Raw genomic sequence first — 24012 nt, 5'->3', positions numbered from 1 at the left:
TCATGCGTTACCTCCCCTTTTCTTATCTAACTTCATGCCTGTTTTTCAGGATACAAAGACATCAGTCCAAATCCTCCCTAACATATTGTTTTCAGCACACAATAACATTCTGGATGTCAGTATTCTGGATAAACCATAGAGTCATGAACTGTTTTCTACTAATGGACCCAACACAGAATTCATATATAACTTTCCTTAACAGAACATACATCATACTTCTAACAGATTCTGCACATACAAAAAACAAAGGCTGGAACAGTATAACTATTAGTAGATTTCCACAATAAAGCTTAGCATAGGCACAAAGAATTCTGCTCATTGTTCTACAACTTAACCTAAATACAATGCATTTTGGAAATATATATGACATTGGCTAATAGTCTGCTGTTTTAAAAGACAAGAATCTGTAACTAACGCTACAGTTCTGTCACGGAAGTCACAGATTCCGTGATTTCAAGAAATGTCAGCTAGTTCTTTGGCTTCATCTTCAGTCCCTCTCGGGCTAGAGCTTTAGCCTCGGGCAGAGGGCTCAGGTTTGGGCTTCAGCCCCAGGTGGCAGGGCGAGGGTGACCAGATAGAAAGTGTGAAAAATCAGGACACTTTTTTTTTTTCACAGGGTAGGAAGGGTATAGTTGCATATATAAGACAAAGCCCCTAATTTCAGGATGTCTGGTCACCCTAGGCGGGGCTCCGGCTTTGCCTTCAGCTTCAGACCTGTGCGGTGGGGCTCTGGCTTCAGCCTGAGTTTACTAGGCAATTTAAAAGCTTCTGTACTAATGCAGTGAAAACTGCATTACTTTGTGTACATTTCCATGATTGTCTATTGCACATGTCCTGTCCGTGACTTTTAATAAAAATACCCTTGACAAAATCGTAGCCTTATTTATGACACATGCACCGCTTGTCAGTTTCCTTGGCTTTATTTCTGCTGCTCTGCTTTGGTGGATTTTTTTGTTGGCTCTTTTTCTTCCTTTACTAACCTATTCACTTTAAAGCACAGTTGTTATGAGACCTCATAATAACTATGGTTTAAATTTTCAAAAGTGGCCACTAATTTTGAGTGCCTAACTAGGATGCCTATGGGTCTAATTTTTCCAGAGATGCTGAGCACCTACAAATCTAACGGACGTCAGTGGGAAGCTCAACCCTAGGTATTTCAAGTTTGGTACCAACAACGGAGGCATCCAAAATTAGTGACTATTTTTGAAAATTTAAACCTGTGATTTCTACTTTTAGATGATATTTCCAGCCTGTTTTTGCAGCTCAGCAGAGTGGTTAACTCTGAATTGTGTGTAACTTTGAAATGAAGTGTTGATGTGATTTAACTGCTTTTTACTTATCCTATTATAGCTACAAAGGACCTGTTTGGAAAAGTTTTATAATTCCAAACGCTTTCTGCATATGTGTTAATGTGTGTACCTTTTCTTGAAAGCAGGGAGAAGGTTATAAGGTTAAGACGAAGAGAGAAGTCAGACATGTGGAGAAGAAGAGTTATTCATAACAGCAGAACACTGAACGGTCAGTTTGACAAATATCATTCCATTGTTTAGGCCAAGAGCAAATACAGTACTAGTGCACCAGTTAGCACATTGTATAATCAATGAACTCGTTTGCCCCTGCATCTGTTTTAAGCTGGGAAGTCCAATATCAGGCCCCCATACTGCAAATACGCACAAAATATGTGTGTGTTATTTTTTAAAACTATCTGTTGGAGTAGAGTTCTAGGAAACATACAGGTCTCAATTAACAAAATTTCTGTTAATAAAATCAGACTTGAAATGTGAGAGGTAAATGACTTGCATACAAGTAAATGTAAACAGCATATCTTGAGTGAAGCACTTCTTTCAGTCACACATATAATCTCAGTGTTATGAAAGCCAATGTCCTTGTAAAATTCAGTAAAAAGTCTAAATATACATCAACAAATAATCCTTACCAAATGTTTCCTATGAATTTTATGGATCCATCCTTTACAGTTATAACCAAACAGCTGACGATTTGTAGATTCTGCTGAAATAAAACCTATGCCAAATTTAAATGGTCATTATTGCAATTCCTCTGTATTACTTCGCTAATTACGAAGCCAGCAGGATTATTTTGTAGCAAACTTGATTATAAATGAAGAAAAGGATGTTCTGTATGGCGCTTTGTTTTGCTTCAAATGGCTGATGTTAGTCAGAGCTTTATTCAATCATGCCTTCCATTTTATGCATATACTGTACTAGGGTATTTTTAACCCTGAATTTTCCTTAGCTTTGTTTAGAGTATTTTTAATCCTTAAACCTACATCCCACAAGCAGTCTCTTTCCCTACACAGCCTGATACAGGATTGACTGTAGGGATACAGAATAAAATAAATAGTATCTGTAAAACTAATCCCAATGTCATTCTGAAGATAAGTTAGAGGAAGAATGAAGTCATCTCCAGACGGCCCGTGGTTCTCTGCAACGATTATATTGTACCCAACCTGAGGTTCACTAGCTCTGCAGCTTGTTCCTGTGAGGTCCTGGACAATTTAGCTTCAGTTCAGAGAGGCACGTGTGGATTTTTTAAGAATGTGAATCGTTTCATTGATTTCAACAGGACTATACACACATTCTTAAAGTTCGTCATGTACTTAAGTGCAGAATCAGGGCCAGAGCACTCAGGATTTCACAGGATCCAGCCTCTGAAGAGCAAGCATCTCAAACCTGAGTACAGTAGAAGCTCAGAGTTACGAACACCTCGGGAGTGGAGGTTGTTCGTAACTCTGAACAGAACATTATGGTTGTTCTTTCTAAAGTTTACAACTGAACATTGACTTAATACAGCTTTGAAACTTGACTATGAAGAAGAAAAATTCTGCTTTCCCTTTATTTTTTTAGTAGTTTATGTTTAGTACAGTGCTGTACTGTATTTGCTTTTTGGGGGGTGGGGTCTCTACTGCTGCCTGATTATGTACTTCCAGGTCCAAATGAGGTGTGTAGTTGACTGGCCGGTTCATAATGCTGAGGTTCTACTGTACTCACTTTCTCTTGACAGCCTAATAACCAGTTGCCAGCCCCCCAGGTCAGCCTAACACCATTTCTGAATTGACGTGTTTATTCTGAAACATCCAAAGTATGGTAACAGAACTAATACCACTTCACGGTGTGTCTGCAGAATGTATTCATACAATATTTAGGTATAATGAAAATGAATGTTCTTAATGAAACTCTTTCTCACTTGTGGAGTTTTGGCTAACTTACCACTCTGTAGAAAGCAAACCAAAGAGAAGGACTTGATTGTAGGAAAATGTGCCCCAGCTAAAAGGTCTGCTCCTGTATATCTATCTAGGATCTAGGATTTTCCTGTATCTGTCATTCCTGTCAACCGGCAGATTAGATCTGTATGACAGTTGTCCTTATGCACCTAAACCATGCGCTTGCCCCTGTTGAAACCAGTGGGAATATGAGGTTTAGAAGGAATGCAGGATCAAGCCCAGTATTCCTTACGCGGTATAGGATGCAGCAAGAACCCGTTAGTGTGCAAGTGTGATGTAATGCCATTGCCATAGGATGAATACATAGCATGGTGGGAGTATTCAATTTTAAATAAAATATTACCCTATAAAGCAACTTTTGCCTAATCCATCAAACATAGTCATTCTGACCTGCTTAGTGAGCCCTTCAGAAAATAAATCCACTCACATTTACTGTGAACTGTTATAGCTTTCCCACATGATTTCCAGTATGTAGTTGTTCCTAGCTAGAACCTGGCCACAAATGCAGAAAATAATGAAAATGGCCCTCTGCACAGAGGTGAATTAATAATGTGATCTGTGCCCTGTGTTGACGTTCCATAATGAAAAGCTTGCAACTAGAGGAGTACAGATTAAGCAATATAAAATGTTAAGACTATTGAAAATTCAAACATTTAAATATTTTATTATAAACTCAAAACTGGGTTCATTTTCACAGATGATACGTTTCCAGGGAATTTGGATCTGGCTCTGAGCAAAAACAGATAAAGGAAGGGACTGGTTTTGAGCAAAGATGGCTTTCACATTGAAAATATGCAAAAATGTGTATTGTCTGCAAGTTTTTGAGGCAAAAATGGCTTTTTCAACATTGAAAATAAAGCAAAATTTGAATTGTGCATAGACATTAAATGCTGAAAATTTTCATGTGAAATTCTGTGAAATTAAAATTGTGACTTTCACTGAGATCTTCTTGTACCAGCAAGACTTAGACCTTGGGCTTTCAGAGCAAGGGATAGATTTATGTAGACAACATAAATGGGTAAAGACACATTGTTTTACCATAAAAGGACAAAGAGAGTGCTCTCCTTTGGAATGTGCATGGACCTGTGACCTGATTTAATAAACATGCTAGTCTCTGAATCCCACAGTCAGTGTTTAAACAGAGCTTAGAAAGACAAACAAGCTTTTCTACATTAAGTTGCTAGGAAGAATGGTTGGCTTCTTTCAGTTCATGGTGTGTTAGCATGTTTTTATTGCATTTTTATCTGTCATTAATATGGGATTACAGCACTGTCATCAGCTGTGATGCACTTCCATTGCTCTTGTATGACAGATTTAACAAGCTTCTTGGGTAGATGATAGTTACTATCACTATATGCAGAACTATATGACCATTTTCAAATAGGCAAGAGAGCATGAATTGCATTTCTTTCGTATCCATACCATTCTTATCCACCAAATTAAGCCACACGGTGATATGTTCATTCAATTCCTAGTCTAATCACACCATTGCCATAGGTAGCCTCATAAAGTCTTCCATTGCGTGTAGCCTCATAAAGTCTGATTCTGCGTGCCTTGTTCTCCTTGTCAGTGGGAGTTCTGAATGTGCAACGAGTGCAGGATCTGGGCCATAATGTGGATGACTGCCACACACAAAAAAGTGATGATACAGGAGTTGCACTGTCATTCTGGAAACGTCGCTATCTCTGCTAGCATATATTTCTCAGATATTTTTGAAAAGCTGTTAACTTCTTCATTGTAATTAAATGTAATGTGTTCCAAACATTTTGTAAGCCACTTCATCAGGAGTGTGGCGCACCATACGTTGACAGACTTATACCTTCATACTGGCAATTCAACTAACCTCATTAAAAACTGCCTTATTTAACTTTTTATTACAGCATACGATAAGATTCATTAGACTTTTTTTGTATTGCAAAAATGTATGAAAATGATTCTCAAGAGTTATTCTGAAACCATTTTGTGCTATCTTTTTTCCACAGGGTTGTGTGCTTTTACTGCCAGTGTTCTAGACAGACACTATGGAAGAAAAATCAACAGGAATTAAACATTCACTGATACAAGTGTGCGTGTGTTTGCTGCTTCCACACATTAACCGCATGGTCTTTATGCAAAAAAACAATAAAAATTTAATTTAGCATGAGCCAATTTACAGAGCATGGAAATTCACTGTCATTCACAGGATTCGAGAGTGTGCAATTAACAATGCAGTGTATATACAAGATTGCCATGCTGTTAACAGCTTTATTTCAAGCAATTTGATGTCATCATAAAAGAAATAAATTCCTGTGGTCAGAGGGGACATAAGAAGATGAAATGGCTAAACCATGGAAAGACACTAAAATTACTAAATCCACAACAGCTCGCCTTATTTTTCTTGGACCCAAACTGTCAGGGTATAAAACACTATTTGTTTCTTTTTTAAACATCAATAGTTTTGCTGTAAATAAATAACACTGTATAAATTCTAACAGAAAATAGAATGAATGTTGATAAGGCACTGCCTCTTAGATCACAAACAGAATATTGCAAATGCATCAAACAAAATAGGTGTCTCAAATGGCTACACCTACAAGGATATTCTGCGTGTATCTTCACAGATTCTTGTATATTAGCAATTATTATGTTTGTATATGCAAAAATGCTAGCTTGATTTTAAAAAAATCTTTAAAATCTGCTGCAAATTTAAATGATTCCCAAAATGAGGAATTCAGTAGTTCTGTGAAAACTTTTCTTCAGAGTACTAATATTTTGATGCATGTGTTTCACCTTATTTTGATTAAATCTTTTCCAGTTTTGCAAACACTATACTGCAACATGATAAATAGGATTTTATCTGTAAACACAAAGCCCTTCATCTAATATTTGTTGCTGTTGCCAATTTTTCAATGAAATGACCTAAAAAAATACCATATACAGTAGTTGCATTATGGGGAGGGGGGTGCTATCTGTTCTCGCTTTATAATGGGGGTAATGCTTGCAGCTTTAGAACTGGGTTGGTGCTCTTATAAAGCACAAGTTTGGGATATTTTAAAATGAACCGAAGAGAAATTATTAGCTAATAGACTGGCAGCACGCTGTAAAATTATTACTGTATTGTGTACTGGCTATAAGATGTAGAATCTTTCAGTAAGCCAATCATCTGTAATCATTCTAGCAGTGTAATATTAGGTTGTTAAGGCTGCTGTGTTTTAAAGGGCATTTTTATTTGGGTTTTGGTGAAATACTTTAATTTGTTGATTATATTCATATGAAAACAACATTCATTGATAATAGCTCTAATTACGTATGTATGAAAACAACATACACTGGATGATCTAGCTGATTATTTAAGCATAAAATAAATTGTGTTAAAACTCTTCAATAACGTGTATTTTGCAGTATTATTACACCTTTTAAAATCATGTCTTCAGAATGCCAACCATTAATTATCCTAGCCCTTTTCACTTCTGTCCCACTCAGTTTGCTTTGTATGACACCAGTGAGATCGGCCATCACTTGGCATGCTTTGCCCAAGTGGACCAAAAAGGGGCCATGTATCATGCATCACATCCTCAACTAAATTAGGCAAAGCCCTGCTACCTACACCTGTTGGATTATTCCATTTATGAAACACATATAGCACTAGGGAAAGGATTGTGTTAAAACAGGTGTTACTTGACCAATGTCACAAGTTAAAGACAAATAGAAATGGAAGACTTGTGGCACCTTAGAGACTAACAAATTTATTTGAGCATAAGCTTTCGTGAGCTACAGCTCACTTCATTGGATGCATTCAGTGTCCTCTCATACATAACTCTGGTGCCTTCTTTTAGTCTATTTCACATAATCAAGACCCAATAAAAATACTACTTAAACTAGTTTCATTCCCAACACATCCATAATCACACTGATCCCCTGTAGATCATACACATACCTCCTGTACATTATATATCATGGATCACCATAATAGTGCCAGCATGATGGAATAAACCACCATGAATCTACAATCACTGTCCAATACTGGGTCCATCCTTTTGGACACTGTGATACATGCCATCAATCAATTGACTCTATTGTTTGTGCCATTCTTAATTATTTTACAATAAATAACTGACCTATTTACAATATTCACATACTCCCTTTTACCTGGTGTAACAGTATTAAAAATGAGATATTTGTCACTAACTGGCATTACTGGTGTTTCATGCATTACACCATTTTCATCATCCTTCCAAATTCTGGGCCAGATCGTGTCACGGAATAAATTGGGATAGTTCCATTGACTTCAGTGGCGTTCTGCCAATTTACACCGGCTAAGGATCTGTTCTTACGTGTTTATTATATGTTAATGTTAGCACATCAACTTATCTTTGTCAATATTTGTCAACATGGCTGGAAATTTTGGAAGCTGTGGCAATAAATGAAATGTTCTTTATAATTCTTAGAAGACATTATGTGTTGCAGTACATATTTTACCCCAATCAGGATATTTACTGCTGCCATATTCAAATGCCTCTGCTCATCACCCCAGTGAATTTGAAGGGTAACTATCACCTCCCTCACTTACTCTGTTGAAGCACAAGTAGTTATTACTGAGGTCCACAGTCCTGTGTGACTCTGTGATATTCCAATATCGTCATCTTCACTAGTCAGTAGCAATCTACCCACCAGAGCAAGGATTCTCAGACCCTTTCATAATGTAGACCATAGCTTAAACCATATCTGCCTTGTAAAGAGATTGTCTTGTAGACACTCTCTTTCAAAATCATACAGACCACTTACCCTCCCATCCATGATTGTATGACATCCCTGAAACAACTACAATCATTGTTTGCTTGGAAAAATAATACATATTGCATGCATTCTAGCTATCTTTTAATGCAATTTACAAGATAGAAACCAAGAAGAGAGCCAGCACATGACAGCCATGCTAATCACCAGCAATCATGAGTCTGAGAACCACTGCACTACAGTCTTGAGTTCCTCTTTATCTCTCTCATGATAGCTAAGAGAACTAATGGCAATCAGGATTTTGTCTCATCCATGTCTTCTCTGCAGAGGCCCCTTTCAGAGTTCCTATTTGATAGAAGAAGGGGCTTTAGTTATATTTGGTGGACAGAAGTTCTGTTTCCTGAGACAAATAATTATACGAAAGTATACATGTGAACCTAGCTGGGCCTCAGACCAACAACAGAGAAGCTGGAAGCAACAACAAAAGTTAAGAAGAAGCCAGATTTACAAGAAGGTTAGAACTGGAGCAGAGTTTACCAGAGCCCTCAGCCCTGTTTCTCTGTTGTCCTCCACCTTGTGCAATCATTTACACCAGGGCACAGTGAGTGGAAAATGCTGCCATTCCGATTTCTACAGAAGATGCAAGACTGTGGAAAATCAGAGCTTCATTTTGGGACAGCAACTGGGTGAAATTGTTACAGGTTCAGTATGGTTTCTGGGCTGAATATGCAGCAAGGAAAGATGTTGTGTGTGCGTGTGCACACAGACACACAAATGCAGTGAGAAGAATTAAGACGAGAACTGTCAACCTGCCAACCCTGAGGTGTCGCTAGCATCTGTTGGTTCACATGCCTTTCAATCCCAGTTCCATTCTCTGATCTGGGTCTCTAAAATGGCAAAACTTCCATTGACTTTAATGAGGCCAGGAATTCATCCTAAATATTTATTACACAGCTCTGGGATTACTAACGTATGGAAGGAGAGGAACTACCCTGACTGGTTCTACCAAAGTGTGTGGCTTTATTAAGCAACCACAACATTTAAATGCTGATAAACTGTCATATTTTCTGGTAAAAATTGAACATCAACGGTAAACTGTACAAAGCTGTTTCTATTCAATCCTTAGTGTGTGATGCACTTGCATTGATATTATTGATCTCACTGTGTGCAGGGGTATACATTTTAATCGTGCACAGAGGGTGTTATTTCCTAATGACAAATAATAGGAACCTTCTGATAAAGGAAAATATGCTTTTGTGGGCAAAACCCTGCCCTGAGAAGATGAACTGTGTAGTCGGAATGGGAGGGACGATAAGAACTAGTCTCATCTCTGTGTTAGGCACTAGAGCCATTCTGCGGGGCAAAGGAGATGAGCTGCCAGGTGCAAAGAGGAGCAATGTGTATCTCCAGGTAGGATGTGCTTCTAGCTGAAGGCATGACCTTATCCATAGACAAGGGACCACACTCTCGGCGGGCTGTGGACCTGCAAGCACTTTCTTGAGCACTATGTAGGAATCCTGCACTGCTCCTGTGAGGGTGCACCTGGGGAAGAAGAGCAGGGCTATGAAATCTGTACTGCCGCACAGAAAAACCATATTAATGAAATAAACATTTACCATGTCTTGGTGCCTGGTGATCTGTGACCGTATCAAGACAGACTCTTAGTGCACACCCCTAGCCTGCCCCACCACAGAGGGCCCTGACTCAGTGGAACCAGTGCAGTTCCGCTGCAGAATGAGGGAGAGCCTGACTTCAGACCATGCTAAAGTTATGTGCCCACAGAGGATCCTAATTCCCGAGAATGCAAGGAGTGTTTGAGGAGCAGTACAGGCCAGTGGTGCTGTGAATGCAGAGGCCCTGGCAATTCACCTATGAGGTTGTAGCAGTGGCTGCAGAGGCACATATGATGCCTTTGTGAAGCAAAGGCATCATATGTGATTCCTTCCTCCAAGCCACCTCCAAAATCCCTAGCATGCAGTTTAGCCATTCAGGCTGTTTGCTGAATTCCAGAATTTAGCCCATAATATATTTGTGCAAGGGGAGAGAAAATTAAGATGCACAGGGGCATCTTAATTCTAAATTTCCTGAGTTTAAAACTGCAAGCACATTAAATATTGGGTGGACACAGTTGTTTGCATTGAATGTATTCAAACAAAGCAGTAGCTCAGGGTGCACGGGGATAGCAGGATTAAGACATCCTTTTATTTAGCATCAAACAGAAGGAGAATGTGGGCTGGAAATTTGCTAAATCCTAGTGAAACACAAATTCTCCAGTAACAGCAAAGGAAATGCAAACAGCCCTGGCATGATCATTATCTTTTAGTGTAATTTTCTCTTTTTTTTCCCCCCACTTTTTCTCCAGTGCAACATTACCCTTACAAGCAAGATTGAAAGTCATGTGAATATGCTCCTATTCAAATTAATGGTATTGCAAATTGCTGTATTCGTTGATGGTGTGTGTTTAATGCTGTTTGGGTTGTTTGTGTAATATTCTACATCAGTTGTTCAATTTCTGCAAAAATCCATATTCTATTTCTTTTGTAATTGGCTGTTAGAAATTACTATACTCTCTGAAGTAGAAGATATACTAGTGGGATAAACTACAGCTGTCTGCAGGAGTTCTGCACCACCATCCTTATTAGTGCTAATTGAAGAGGTTTCCTGGAGGTAAAACCTGCCTCTGGCTGGGGTGCTTTTGTGCAGTACAGCTTCACAGGAAATAGTCACTCAGGACGATAATTTTAAGGTAATTACATGGAAATATACTGTAGAAAACTAAAAATAAATAAATAATTCCCAGAATTCTGCTCATTAGTGCTTAAAAGGAAAAATGATGAATTAGTGATTTTTTATTTAAAAAAATCACTCAACCAACTATTTAGAATGAGTGCAATTATACAAAGACGTTAAGTAACTCGGTCTATGCTGAGACAGTGGCTCTCCAGTTAAATAAAGGACAAGTACACAGGACCCGATTTGTGCATTTATGCAGTGGTGTGGTAATGGTTTTACCTGGCAGTGGAGTATTTTAATATTCAGCTCTCTATTCAATATCTTCAAGTACTTGGTACATGTTTTTGTATTTAATGTGTTCTCATTTGTTTTGGAGTGTATGGATGGTAATTGGGTTTATAAATTCTATGTCATTTTTTTTGAAGGGTCAAATTCTCTGCAGGTGTAACTCCATTGAGTTCAGTGGAGTTACACCAACAGAGATTTGGCCACACAACTCCGTGATAAAGAAACAATCTAATGAAGAGAGACTGCACAGACACTTACCAAAAAGTGCCATTCACTTCAATGGACAGACCCTGAAAAATAGAATGAACAAAATACAGCGTTTTCTTTTCATCCCAATACCCCAGATATTTGCAGACACACATTAACCTCTCTTCGGACATATCGGTAATTCTGTGAAATTAGCAATGGGTGAGGACACCCAGCATCCCCAGGAGGAACTCAGCGCCTCACAGGGTCAAGTACTTCATTTGAACTATACATTCAATCTTGCAGGCCAGACAGACAGGGGCTCAAATAGGCCACAATTGCAGAGCCACAGAATTTGCTGCAGAATCCACCCCTTGACAGATTTGTTCTCCAGAATCAGAGTTTTCATCTTAAAAAAACGTTTGTTCCCAGCTTGTATGTTTGCAAGGAAAACCTTAAAAGCATGCACCAAATGTAAATCAGTGTTGTTTTGCTGACTCTGCAGGCAGATGGGAAAAGCAGCTCTGAAGGTTGTACATGTCCCCATTAATTTCAATGGCTCATCAACTCTGAGACTCAAAGCTGACAATTTGAATGTCAACATTGTCAATTTTTACTCTGTTGATTATTTTAGCAGATCATCCAGTTAATACGCATATCCCACAATACCAAGATACATTCTCTGTCCTGACTGCTAAAAATGAATTCTATTTAATATTTCTATAAATAACAGTGAGTTTATTGTACTGATGTATTATTCAGGTTCATATTTTGTTCAGAACAAATCTCTAATTTTAAATTTAAAGGAAACTGTTGTACCATTTCCAGGCTGTCATACCAGAGTGCTGCAGAAATTGACATAGCGGGAGGGGATACAGAATTTATGTCCAGCCTGCTGCACAGTACACAGGGCCTTGCATAAAGGGTCATCCGTTATTGCATGGAAAAGGAATTAGTAAAGGGGGGCCAAAGTGTGTTGTTCAGAAAAATGTATATGCCACACTTTTCCTAATTGCTGACACCGAAAACAGGATGCTAATTGTAAATGGTTTTATTTATTTGATCCTAAATCCAGGAGCAAGGTACAAATGTATAATAAAGTTTACTGGTACTTTCCCCATCATGCTAATGTTGAATGATTGAGAAGCCATTTGACCTATAAAACAGAAATGCACAGCACTCCTTGGAAAGCTTCCAGAAGCTGTATATTATTATAGCACAACAGCTAGAACAACAAAGCGAACCTACTACAAATGATGAAAAAGTTTGGGGGGGAAATTACAAAAAAAGAAAAAAACAAGAGCTAACTATCTCATTGGATGTACATTTATTGCTACATGACACAACATCATAATTAATTATACTGTACTCCACAGATATTTCTCTTTATATACTCCTCTGCTAGGAGTGGTGGTAAGAAAGAAACTGTGTATTTCTCACTCGGTTTTATCATAGGCCCATAGCTTCATTTTCTAAGTATCGTATCGTGCATTACAGAAGGCAATGGACCTTTAGTTGTTGATTTCAATGGCAGCAGGATTAGGCCATAAATTCTGAGCCTAATACTAGTGAATTGGTTTCCCTCTGTTCTTAGTACTGTTTTTCAAATGAAACTTTTGCCTATGTACTAGCTATTATCCTAATGGTAGAAGGATCTATATAGAGATATTCTCATTTTAATGCTTTATTGCGAGGTAATTCCATTTGGCTCACAGCTGTTTGTTTATTTCTTAAACAAGATTTTTTACATTAATTGCCTTTTAATATGCATTTGTATATTTTCTTGAATTGGTTTTTTTTTTCTGTCTCAGAATAGGATACAGAATTTTCCCTGGCTTCAGCTCTCCTTTTTCCTTTCAACCTATACAATTTAAATATTGGTAATATAATTGTAATGTTACAAATGACTAATGGCCCTCTGTATTGTATTAAAGATTTTATTAAACCCTCAAGCATACCTATTCGAACCACCATAGCTAGCAATACGTTTTATAAAAATATTGCTGTCAATTATGTGAATTTATGAAATTGTGTTGTAATTGCCCATTATCTCCTGTAATGATAGTTGCTGTCAAGAAATACATTCCTTTTTATTGCTTCCTTTTTTATGTGAACTTGTGCTCTGTCATTACGTCGTACTGGATGACATTTTAAGATTCTTTGACTGGATAGGAACATGTTTGTGTATATTGTTATAAATGTTTTTTAAACAAAGATGGTACTCTTATTTTCATATCTTTTGTATTTCCTGATGCTGAGAGAAGCCTTTTCAGGCCAGCCAAACAAAATATTTAAGCTAATTGTGCAACTGATCATGTTTATATTTTGATTAGTATTCATGCAGATCAAAATTAAATGGTGGAGTTGCTCATTATGAACAAACCTTTTCCTCCTCTTTCTAAGTACAGCTCTCTTAACACAGTACGAGCAGGTCCTTTTAGAGGGCTGGCCCTATTTTCCCAAATCCTGGGAGCACAATTTGAAAAATTCTAAGTACAAAGAAAATACACCCATTTGTTTGGTTTTTTAGGCGTTACCAGTATTTACTCAATCCTGTCTGTCTTCTACTCACATATGTATTTTATCTAGTGCAGCGGTTCTCAACCCACGGCCTACGGGCCACCTGTGGCTCAATCAGCACCCAGCTGCAGCCCATGTGACATCCTCAGGGCCATACAGCTAGTGTATATATTGTGTGGGTGTGGCCCACATAACAGAGAGAGCTGCATATGCGACACACAATGATAAGTTTCAGAGTAACAGCCGTGTTAGTCTGTATTCGCAAAAAGAAAAGGAGTACTTGTGGCACCTTAGAGACTAACCAATTTATTTGAGCATGAGTTTTCGTGAGCTACAGCTCACTTCATCGGATGCATACCGTGGAAACTGCAGCAGACTTTATATACACACAGAGAATATGAAACAATACCTCCTCCCACCCCACTGTCCTGCTGGTAATAGCTTATCTAAAGTGATCATCCAGTTGGGCCATTTCCAGCACAAATCCAGGTTTTCTCACCCTCCACCCCCCCACACACAAATTCACTCTCCTGCTGGTACTAGCCCATCCAAAGTGACAACTCTCTACACAATGTGCATGATAATCAAGTTGGGCCATTTCCTGCACAAATCCAGGTTCTCTCACCCCCTCACCCCCCTCCAGAAAACACACACACAAATTCACTATCCTGCTGGTAATAGCTCATCCAAAGTGACCACTCTCCCTACAATGTGCATGATAATCAAGGTGGGCCATTTCCAGCACAAATTCGGGTTTTCTCACCCCCCCCCACCCCCATACACACACAAACTCACTCTCCTGCTGGTAATAGCTCATCCAAAGTGACCACTCTCCCTACAATGTGCATGGTAATCAAGGTGGGCCATGTGCAGCACAAATTCGGGTTTTCTCACCCCCCCCCACCCCCATACACACACAAACTCACTCTCCTGCTGGTAATAGCTCATCCAAAGTGACCACTCTCCCTACAATGTGCATGGTAATCAAGGTGGGCCATGTGCAGCACAAATCCAGGCTTTCTCACCCCCCCCCTTTTTTTTTTTCCCCAGGGACACACACACACACACAAACTCACTCTCCTGCTGGCAATAGCTCATCCAAACTGACCACTCTCCAAGTTTAAATCCAAGTTAAACCAGAACGTCTGGGGGGGGGGGGTAGGAAAAAACAAGGGGAAATAGGCTACCTTGCATAATGACTTAGCCACTCCCAGTCTCTATTTAAGCCTAAATTAATAGTATCCAATTTGCAAATGAATTCCAATTCAGCAGTTTCTCGCTGGAGTCTGGATTTGAAGTTTTTTTGTTTTAAGAATAGGTTGAGAACCAAAGATCTAGTGGCTCAAGCGCAAGTCAGAAAGACAGGATTCCTGGATTCTCTTGCCAGCTCTGCAAATGACTAGTGTGTGTGATGTTGAACACAGCTCATAATTTCAATGCCTCAGTTTACCCATCTGTAGAATGGATATAATCATACCTGTTTCACACAGGTGCTATGAAATTCAGGGGCAGGTTCTGCACTGTGGTCAGGCCTCTTTGCACTATACTGCTGAAGTTCAACAGCCCCAAGCACATGTTGCTTGCCACTGCAGGTAGTTCTGACATGCTAGGGAACTGGACCAGTTCATAGCCACCCTAGCATAGGGAAACACAAAGATGACTTACAGTCACATTTGCACAGATGCCCTCCAGGGCTGCACTGTATGCTGCCTGCCGTGGGCTGGTGGGCATTGCTGGGGCGGTATTGCTGACAGAGGTGTGGCGGGGCCAAGAGGGAGGAAAGAGGGGACTCTCAGCTGGCACACTCAGGATGTTCACTGGTGGGAGTGAAATGTTGGCTCTGAGGGCCAAAGGGTGACGAATGACAGGTGTCAGAGTTGACAGTGCATCAATTGCAGCTGCACCCATGATGACACACATTTAGTTGAGTGTGAATGGATTCAGGCTTATCCCAGTTACCGCTATACAATTTTGGAGTAAACTAGTCCTTGTCTACACAGGGATTTGACCCCACTTACAGCCACGAGTGGCTAGTTTAGATAGGAAAAGCCCCTCTAAGCTGTGTTTTGCACCTATGCAGCTTACCAAGTTTCTGTGGTTTAGAGCAGTAACTCCTGCAGAGGGGCTCATGGCAGCTACAGATCAAGGGCAATAATGTACTGTGCAGCCATCTTCCCTTCTGTGCAGCCCCATGACACATTTTCTACTGTTTTTTGGTGGGTTCTGCTGCCCTCCACCCCTCCAACATAAGCAAGCAGACACTCTCTTATTTTACTACCTCTCAGCTTCATAGGCAGATAAAATGGTGTAGGATAGCAGAGCATTTAAATTCACTACTTGAAGACACATTTGTTCTGCAGCTGGCTTCTGTCTTTGAAAAGGAGTTGTGATAATTATACTTTTATCACATACTTGTACTTTTTCATTGATCTGGTTAATATTTCACTGATGTGCCAAGCACGACATTTCATTGTCTTCAGCACTAATGTGCATAGCATTTCCTCTCACTCTCAATGTATTTATTTGGAATATTCAGATATGAATTGTAATTAAATGTATGTACATTATTTTCCAATTTACTGTGTAGAGGGAGAGGGTGTGGTCTCAAGCCCAAGCATCAGAAACCCCTGAGTGTTAATCCTGCCCTTCACCTGACTCATGCTGTCACTGGGCAAGCCATATCACCATTCTACTTCAGTTTACTCAGCTGAAATGTAAAGTGAGGCGAATACTTTCTTGCTTCACAGGGCTGTAGTGAGGATTAATTAGATTATGTGTCTGCACAGTTTGGACCTGGGAAGTGCTATAGACATGCCAAGTTATCATTCATTATTATGCATTTATGGGAAAAAGACTGAGGACAGGGCATATGTGGGAGAAGGCGGTAAAGCAACAGAGCTGGACCTAGTGGGAAAATTCTTATATCACTTCCATATTATTTTTTCTTTGTACTGTATCTACAGTTCCATAGCCTATTCTACAGAGATTCTACCTAGCTGCTAAGGCATTTCTAAAATACCTATCATTTCAATAGTTAAGATGCCAATCTTGCTATCAAATTTCCATGACTAGACCTCACGCCTTCATGGGACCCCACTGATTTCAACAGAGCTCCACACATGCAAAATGATTCACCTCCACAGATTTAATTGTATGACTGGGACTGTAGTGTATATTTGGTCTAATCTAGCTGTCATTTATACCACACACATTGTGGAGATATATAAGGATAAATTGCATTTAGCTTAACCCTTTGGCTATATCACCTGCACTCTACCCCCTAATCTAGCTCAGCCTGGGCTACCTGAAGAAGAGCTTTGTGTAAGCTCGACAGCTTGTCTCTTTGACTAGCAGAAGTTGGTCCAATAAGAGATATTACCTCACCCACCTTGTCTGGACTGTTTCTCACATTGCAAATGTTTAAGCAGCTTCAAATAACTGCCACTACACTGTCCGAAAACATTTCTTTCACTCCATGCCGTTCCCCTCCACAACGTGTGAATGGGAAACATGGGAACCCTCCTTTGCAAAGGGATACAGCACTAGTTTCAAGCACTGGCAGTTCTGGAGGTATCAGACCTTAAAATCCCAGCATTTGATTTATAGAAAGGCTATTTTTTCAGCCAGTTTCCCACACATACATTTTCTAAAGGCTATTTCATATGGGCTGGGATTTTCAAAGGAGCTTAAGAGAAGTAGTTGCCAACTCTTATTGAATTTCAACAGGAGGTCAGTGCCTAGCTCATCGAGGCTTCTTTGACAGCCCAGTTATAATTTTTAGCTCCCTCTGAGGCCTTACAGTTAGCCACAGGGTAATTAATCAAGCTGACTTGACACACAAAGGGATACAAAAATACTGCACACATAAAAATGTTAATACGCTCTCAAACATTTCTAAAATTGGGGTTGGGGTATCTTTTGGAAAATATATGACAAATCCAATTCTATGAGATGGAGTGATGATATATCAAGATTTTATTGCACTGAAGTGAGGCAGAGGGGAATGCCTCTAAACCTGGTCTTGACCAACCACTACACTGTCCCTGGTAGGCGTAGCCAAACCAGCCCTGCCCCTGCCAGAAGTGGAGGGGCAAAAGGCGAGAACCCAACAGCTCAGCTGGGGCTGAACTAGGGAAAGAGACAGATGTCTCAAGCCCTCTGCAGGACTCTGGACCAGGCCCCTAGCCACCAGAGGTAACTGAGGACAAAGAAGAGTTATTGGGACGACGACCACCAGCCATCTACCTAGAAGCTGCTAAGGACATGTGGCCAATGGAACTGTGCTAATCTCACAAAATTGAACACCCTAACCCCACCCCTTCCCTGAGGCCTGCCCCCTGCCCTGACCCTTCCCCAAGGCCCTGCCCCCCTGGCTCACTACCTTTCCTCCTCCCTCAGTGGCGTGCTCTCCCCCACTCTCACTCACTTTCATTGGGCTGGGGGAGGGGGTTGGAGTGCGGGAGGGGGGTGAGGGCTCTGGGGATGAGGGGTTTGGGGTGCACAAAAGGGCTCCAGACTGGGGGGCGGGGGCCAAGGGATTTGGAACGTGGGAGGGGGCTGTGGGTTGAGGCAGGGCATTGGAGTCTGGGAGGGGGTGGGGCCAGGGATGAGGGGCTTGGGGTGCAGGAGGGGGCTCCAGGCTGGGGTCAAGGAATTTGGAGTGCAGGAGGGGGCTGCAGGTTGAGGCGGGAGGTTGGGGTGTGGGAGAAAGTATAGGCTCTGGGCTGGGGGTGCACGTTCTGGGGTGGGGGCCAGGAATGAGGGGTTTGGGGTGCAGGGGGGGATTCTGGGTTTGGGGGGCTCAGGGATGGGGCTTGGGGCGCAGGCTTACCTCGGTTGGCTCCCGGTCAGTGGTGCAGCGGGGCTAGTCTCTACCTGTTCTAGCACAACGCTGCGACCCAGAAGCAGCCAACAGGTCCAGCGCCTAGGCAGCAGGGGCCAGGAGACTCCGTGCACTGCTCTCGCCCACAGGCACTGCCCCCAGCTCCTGTTGGCCAGGAACCACGGCCAATGGGAGTGCGGAGCCGGTGCTCGGGACAGGGGCAGCATGCGGAGCCTCATGCCCACCCCCCGCCAATGCAGGACCCGAACCTACTGGCTGCTTCCAGGGCATAGCGTGGTGCCATGACAGATAGAGACTAGCCTGCCTTAGAGTCGCAGCACCGCTGACCAGACTTTTAATGGCTCAGTCAGTGGTGCTAACTGAAGCCGCCAGGGTCCCTTTTCGACTGGGCTTCCAGTCAAAAACCAGACACCTGGCAACCCTAACTGCAGTAGGAAGTAGCCCAGGGGAACCAGAGACTAGTCCGGCTGTGCTGCTGGAAAGCAAGTCAGTGTATTTCGGTAGGATCTCCACTGACTCAGTGTTGGGACCACCCGCCATTGTTAGGGCCCTTGGGTAAGACCCGATAGAGTAGGGTGGGCCTCAGTCCTCTTACCCTCATTACCAACCTCACCCCTGGGTGGAAGCCTACTCATCCTAGGCCTGGAAGGCTCTTCATCCTAGGCCTGAAAGTCTCTTCCTTGTTGTGGCCTGCCCCAGCCAGGCAGCTGTGGGCCCCTAGTCTGTAATTACTGTCTGCTCCAGCCTGAAGGCTGAAGCTAAAGACTGCTTGCTGATCTGCCCCACTCAGAGGGCCGGAGCTATAGACCGAGTTGCTGTCTTCCCCAGCCAGGAAGCTTTTGGGCTATAGGCTGTGTGTTGCTCAGCCCTGCCCAGATGGCCAGGGCCTCTAGACTGCTAATTGGCTGTTGTTTGCTCGCTTACTCAGTAAAGCAGAGTGGCCTCCTTCCAAGCCTTCCTGTGAGGGACCACTAAAGGCACAACTCAGTATCGCTGGGCCTTCATGACAGCGCTTTGTGCAGCTGTGGTGCAACACAGCCAATGACACACATTGTCGATGAATGCCTGCTGACTAGGTTCAGCGGTGGCCTAGAAAACTGCATCACGCCCCTGAAGATGCCATCGCTTGGCTAGACCACTATGCACACGCTAAATAAATGTATCACAAATGACTCCCATCAAATCTTTATATAATGCCACACCACTGTATATTTGTGTGTCTATCATGCATGTTTGTGCATATATACAATATATGAGAAAAAAAGATGCACAGCAGGGATGAATAGACTGTGGAGCAGGTTAAATAAATGGGGAAGGGGGAATATTTTTTCTCCTTTTTTTAACAAAATGTAGAAATGTTTTGACCAGGTCTCATGGAGAGAGAAGAAAATAAAGAGGAGGTGAGCGAGACAAAGAAAGTAATGAAAGGAAACTAAAAATGATTTGGTCTCATAATAGAAGGGACTCACTTAAAGGCTGAGGCTCTTAGGCCAAGGGGTGGAGCTTTTTGGAAGAATGAGAGGGCCTCAGTTTCAGATTTTGCCATCCCCTCCAGTTGCTATTGGCTGTTCTGGGGTGGACATCGCTGACTGAAAATTCCATCCTCAGCATGAGAACTTTCCAACTCAATTTCCATCAAAACCTACATGTTTCCCCAAAACATTTCAGGTTCAACTTTTATTTAGTTGAAAAATAACACTTTGTTGAAATTTCTTTTGACTACAGTCGAATTTTAGCATTATGAACACCTCGGGAATGAACACCTTTAGTCACTCTAAAATGTTCGTAACTCTGAACAAAATGTCCTGGGTGTTCTTTCAAAAGTTCACAACTGAACATTGACTTAATCCAGCTTTTAAATTTTACTATGAGAAGAAAAATGCCTCCCCCCCTTTTTTTTAGTAGTTTATGCTTAACAAAGTACTGTACTGCATTTACTTTTTTTTTTTTTTTTTTTGGTCTCTGCTGCTGCTTGATTGTATACTTCAAGTTCCAAATAAGGTGTGTGGTTGACTGGTCAGTTCATAACTCTGGTGTTCATAACTCTAAGGTTCTACTGTAGTTCTAATGCTATCGGCATGATTTTGAAAGACAGTCTCTTCTAGTTTTAACACAGCTCTCAGTTACAATAATGTGCTACAATTCATTTTCCAGCTGCAGAGGTTGTCTCATCGAATTATTGCTATTATTTTGTTGCTGTTGCATAGCATGCCCCAAGCACAGTTGAGATTCTATTGTGCAGAAGCACTGTATAAATAAAACCAAAGACACAGTCCTCATCCCAAAGGATGAGTGAGGGATTGTGAACTGGGCTTCCCAGAAAAGTGGAACAAGGCCAAAGGATAGGGCATCGTCCAAATTTCTGGTATTCACTTATTCTTTTAAACTGAGTAAAGAAGCAACTGGTAAAATATTTGACATGCAATCTAGAAGTGACCTTGACTGCCTCTGATTCTGATCACAGAGAGTAGAGAAGGAAAGACCTACTATGTTCCAGATGCTTTCTGCCAGTGCAGGACTGTTCCCTATGGTACATTTGCTAGTGTGTTATCCAGTCTAGCTTTAATGTCCCAAGTGATATGGGGGTTTCTGCCATTTCCCTTGGAGACTATGGCCCCCCAATTCAGCAAAGCACTTAAGACTGTGCTTAATGTTGAAGTCAATGTGACATAAGCACAGTTTAAAGTCAAGCCCCCTAAATAGTTTGTTTAATAGGGGCAGATTTAAGCAGATATTTACATGCTTTGCTGAATCAGGGATTCAGTGCATGTGAGCCAGCAAGGAACTTAGGTACACGAGTAGTCCTACTGAAACCAATTGAAATACCAGTTGAATCGAGCACATAGAACTTTATGAAAAGAGAACACTGGTTTAATTTGCAAATTAAATTTTGAAGAAATAAGTTTCCTTTGGAAGGAAAAGAATGAGGCAGCTAAAGAGCTATCACGTCAAGGACTGATATCTTCCAGATTCCCAGAAATATTTCATATTCTGTCTTCTCTGTGGCAACAACTCTGCTAGAGATAATGATCAAATTGAAATCTCTTGTTCTTTTAGGAAGGACAAAACAATTTTCACATGAAGATAACACATTTTTACAATACAATGTCTGTTTTCAACTTGAAGAACACACTAACTCCTCAAATTAAAGCAGATATTTTCTACTGAACTGTTATTAACTATTCAGGAGAGGATTCATTTCTGTCCAGTATTATATCAAGGGAGATATCCAAATTATTTCATCAGGTAGTTTGCATTTTAAGAGTTTTACATTATACCCTGATAACTCATCAGAGCTATTGATTCTGTTCCTAAATATTTTGTTCAGTTGCTAAAAACCTTTAAAAACAAGTCAGGCATGAATTTGTTAAAGCAAATTCCCTTTCTTGAGTCACATCTTCAGTTTCTGTTATATGTGCAATAGAGCAATACAAACTATAAGGTTTAACGATAAGAGCCATTTTTTAGAGGAAAGCACATAGGCTTATATGGTAACTTTTTCTGGGCATCATTTTTATACCAAAAGTATACCCTTAAAACAGACACAGGACAGAGTCTTAACCTGGAAGGTTGGAGAAACTGGCCACTAAATGAACAATGGCCCCCTAATGACACTGAAAACTTGGTTGATTTGTTCAGCACTATTGTACATTTATTGTAATGTAGAAGAGCTCTCGCTAAGTTGTTCTTGGACTTTAGTTAATTAGCTGGGCCAACCCTAGACCAAATGGCACCCCAAGCAAGGACTGTCTTTGGCACCCCCGCCCTCCATTTGCTAAACTTTGGAACACCTTACAATACCCTGAGCCCGGTGCCTCCCAAGCAGTCAACTGGGTCGCCTGCCCCTAAATCCAGCCCTGTTAACTAGCCTCCAGGTAGTTCAGAAAGGTTATAATACAGTCTCACAAAGGTTCCAGTGCTTCAATCTTCATATTTCAATGAGAGTTTAGTGTGTATGAAGACTGCAGGGTCAGAGCCAAAAGCCTCTTTTTATTACATCAATCTATTTCAATTCAAATGGACTGTGATGGCACAACATCAGGATTATGGCCCAGATCCTCAAATAAGGTCGAGGAAATGCACCACACTATCCAGAGAAAGGGATGCAAAAGAGGCTTTAAGTCACCTTTATACTTACCAGATCATGAACCTTGCCAGAGTATAACCTGCGCTCTTCTAACTGAAGGAAGCTGCCAGCATTCCCAAGGAACTGGTACAGCAGCCGATAGTGAATAGCAGCTCTAACACAGTGAGTTCACTGTATGATCAAGCAGGAGAAAAACATGGTCTCTGAGTCCTTATTTAAAAACACAAGTGTGAAGGAGTGTACTACCATACAAGGGACAACCTGGGGTGTAATCAAGTAGGTCCTGCCCGTCCCCAGGGCTGAGCTATTTAAACAGGAAACTGAGCAAGGGAGAGGAAAGTAGAAGTCATGCAGGCTTCAGCAGGTGGTTATTTTTCTTTTAGGCCCCACGGACGTGGTGCCGGCCGCTTCTGAGAGCGGCACGGGGCCTGCGGCACTATGGGGGGCAATCCCGCGGGCCGTAATTTGCCCACCCCTGTTATAAACCATTAAATAAGAATAAAATCTGAAATTCACTGTGGATCAGAGCAAAAAAGTACTACATTAAGAGATATTAAGGATTTAATTAACTCATAACAATGTTGCCAATGTACAAATGACTTTGTTAAAAGACTAAAATTCACTTCATAAATAACTGAATAGCCAATTACCCAAGCTTAGTGAATGGTTTATTTAGAAATAATGTTGATGACATTATTCCATATATTTAACAGTACAGTGTACAATACATTTTAATTTAACTTAAACCCACTGCCTTTTTTCAACTGCAACTTTAAAACAATATAACATTAATGTATACGGTTATAATGAAATATCGTATCCAAAATGAGATATGTGCATTATATATCTTAAATAAAAACAAATAGAACAATTAAAATTGAATAAAATAAAAAAAATCATCCAGTTTCTATGCCTCAGACATTTACACAAGGCTTTGAAACCCTGAGGAAACACTTTTCTTTTCACAGAACAAAAGCTGGACATACATTCTTGTGAATATATCTCTAAAACAGTAACAAGAGAAAACAAACATAAAAAGGGCTACTTACTGTAGTAACTCTTGTTCTATGGCTGCATTCACCATTCTTGGTATTTGCCAACCCTAGAATTTTGAAAAACATGTCAGACATCAAAAAATCATGGGATTTTTTTAAAAACAAAATTATATCATGTATTTTGGCCTTTTTCTTTATTTTTTTAACTTCCCCTGCCCACCCTCAAGGTTCGTGTGCTCTAGTGTTGCCAGCTCTCCCAAATGTACAAAGTAAGGTGCTTCTGGCCCCCAGGATTTTACTGGCTGCCTGAAGGTGCAAGGTTTCCAGTTTCTCCTCAAAACAAAAGTTTCTCACTGATTAATTCAGCCCCATAGCAGCAAGTCCTCCACTTCAGCAGTTAAGTATG

At 40.8% G+C, this 24012-nt stretch overlaps 1 protein-coding gene across 2 annotated transcripts in view; it reads left to right on the top strand.

The window, feature by feature from the left end:
- Positions 1-1501, top strand: part of ANK3 (ankyrin 3) — a 290556-nt gene extending 289055 nt beyond the window's left edge. For both annotated transcript variants that reach the window (XM_077823435.1, XM_077823434.1), the window contains one exon: positions 1433-1501. In XM_077823435.1, coding sequence (XP_077679561.1) covers positions 1433-1501 — 69 coding nt within the window. The remainder of the gene's footprint in view (positions 1-1432) is intronic.
- The last annotated feature ends 22511 nt before the right edge of the window (positions 1502-24012 follow it).

This window comes from Eretmochelys imbricata, chromosome 7, assembly GCF_965152235.1.
Source record: "Eretmochelys imbricata isolate rEreImb1 chromosome 7, rEreImb1.hap1, whole genome shotgun sequence".
Classification (NCBI taxonomy): domain Eukaryota; kingdom Metazoa; phylum Chordata; order Testudines; family Cheloniidae; genus Eretmochelys; species Eretmochelys imbricata.
Note: the sequence above shows the minus strand (reverse complement) of the source record. Positions and strands in the feature narration are given on the sequence as shown.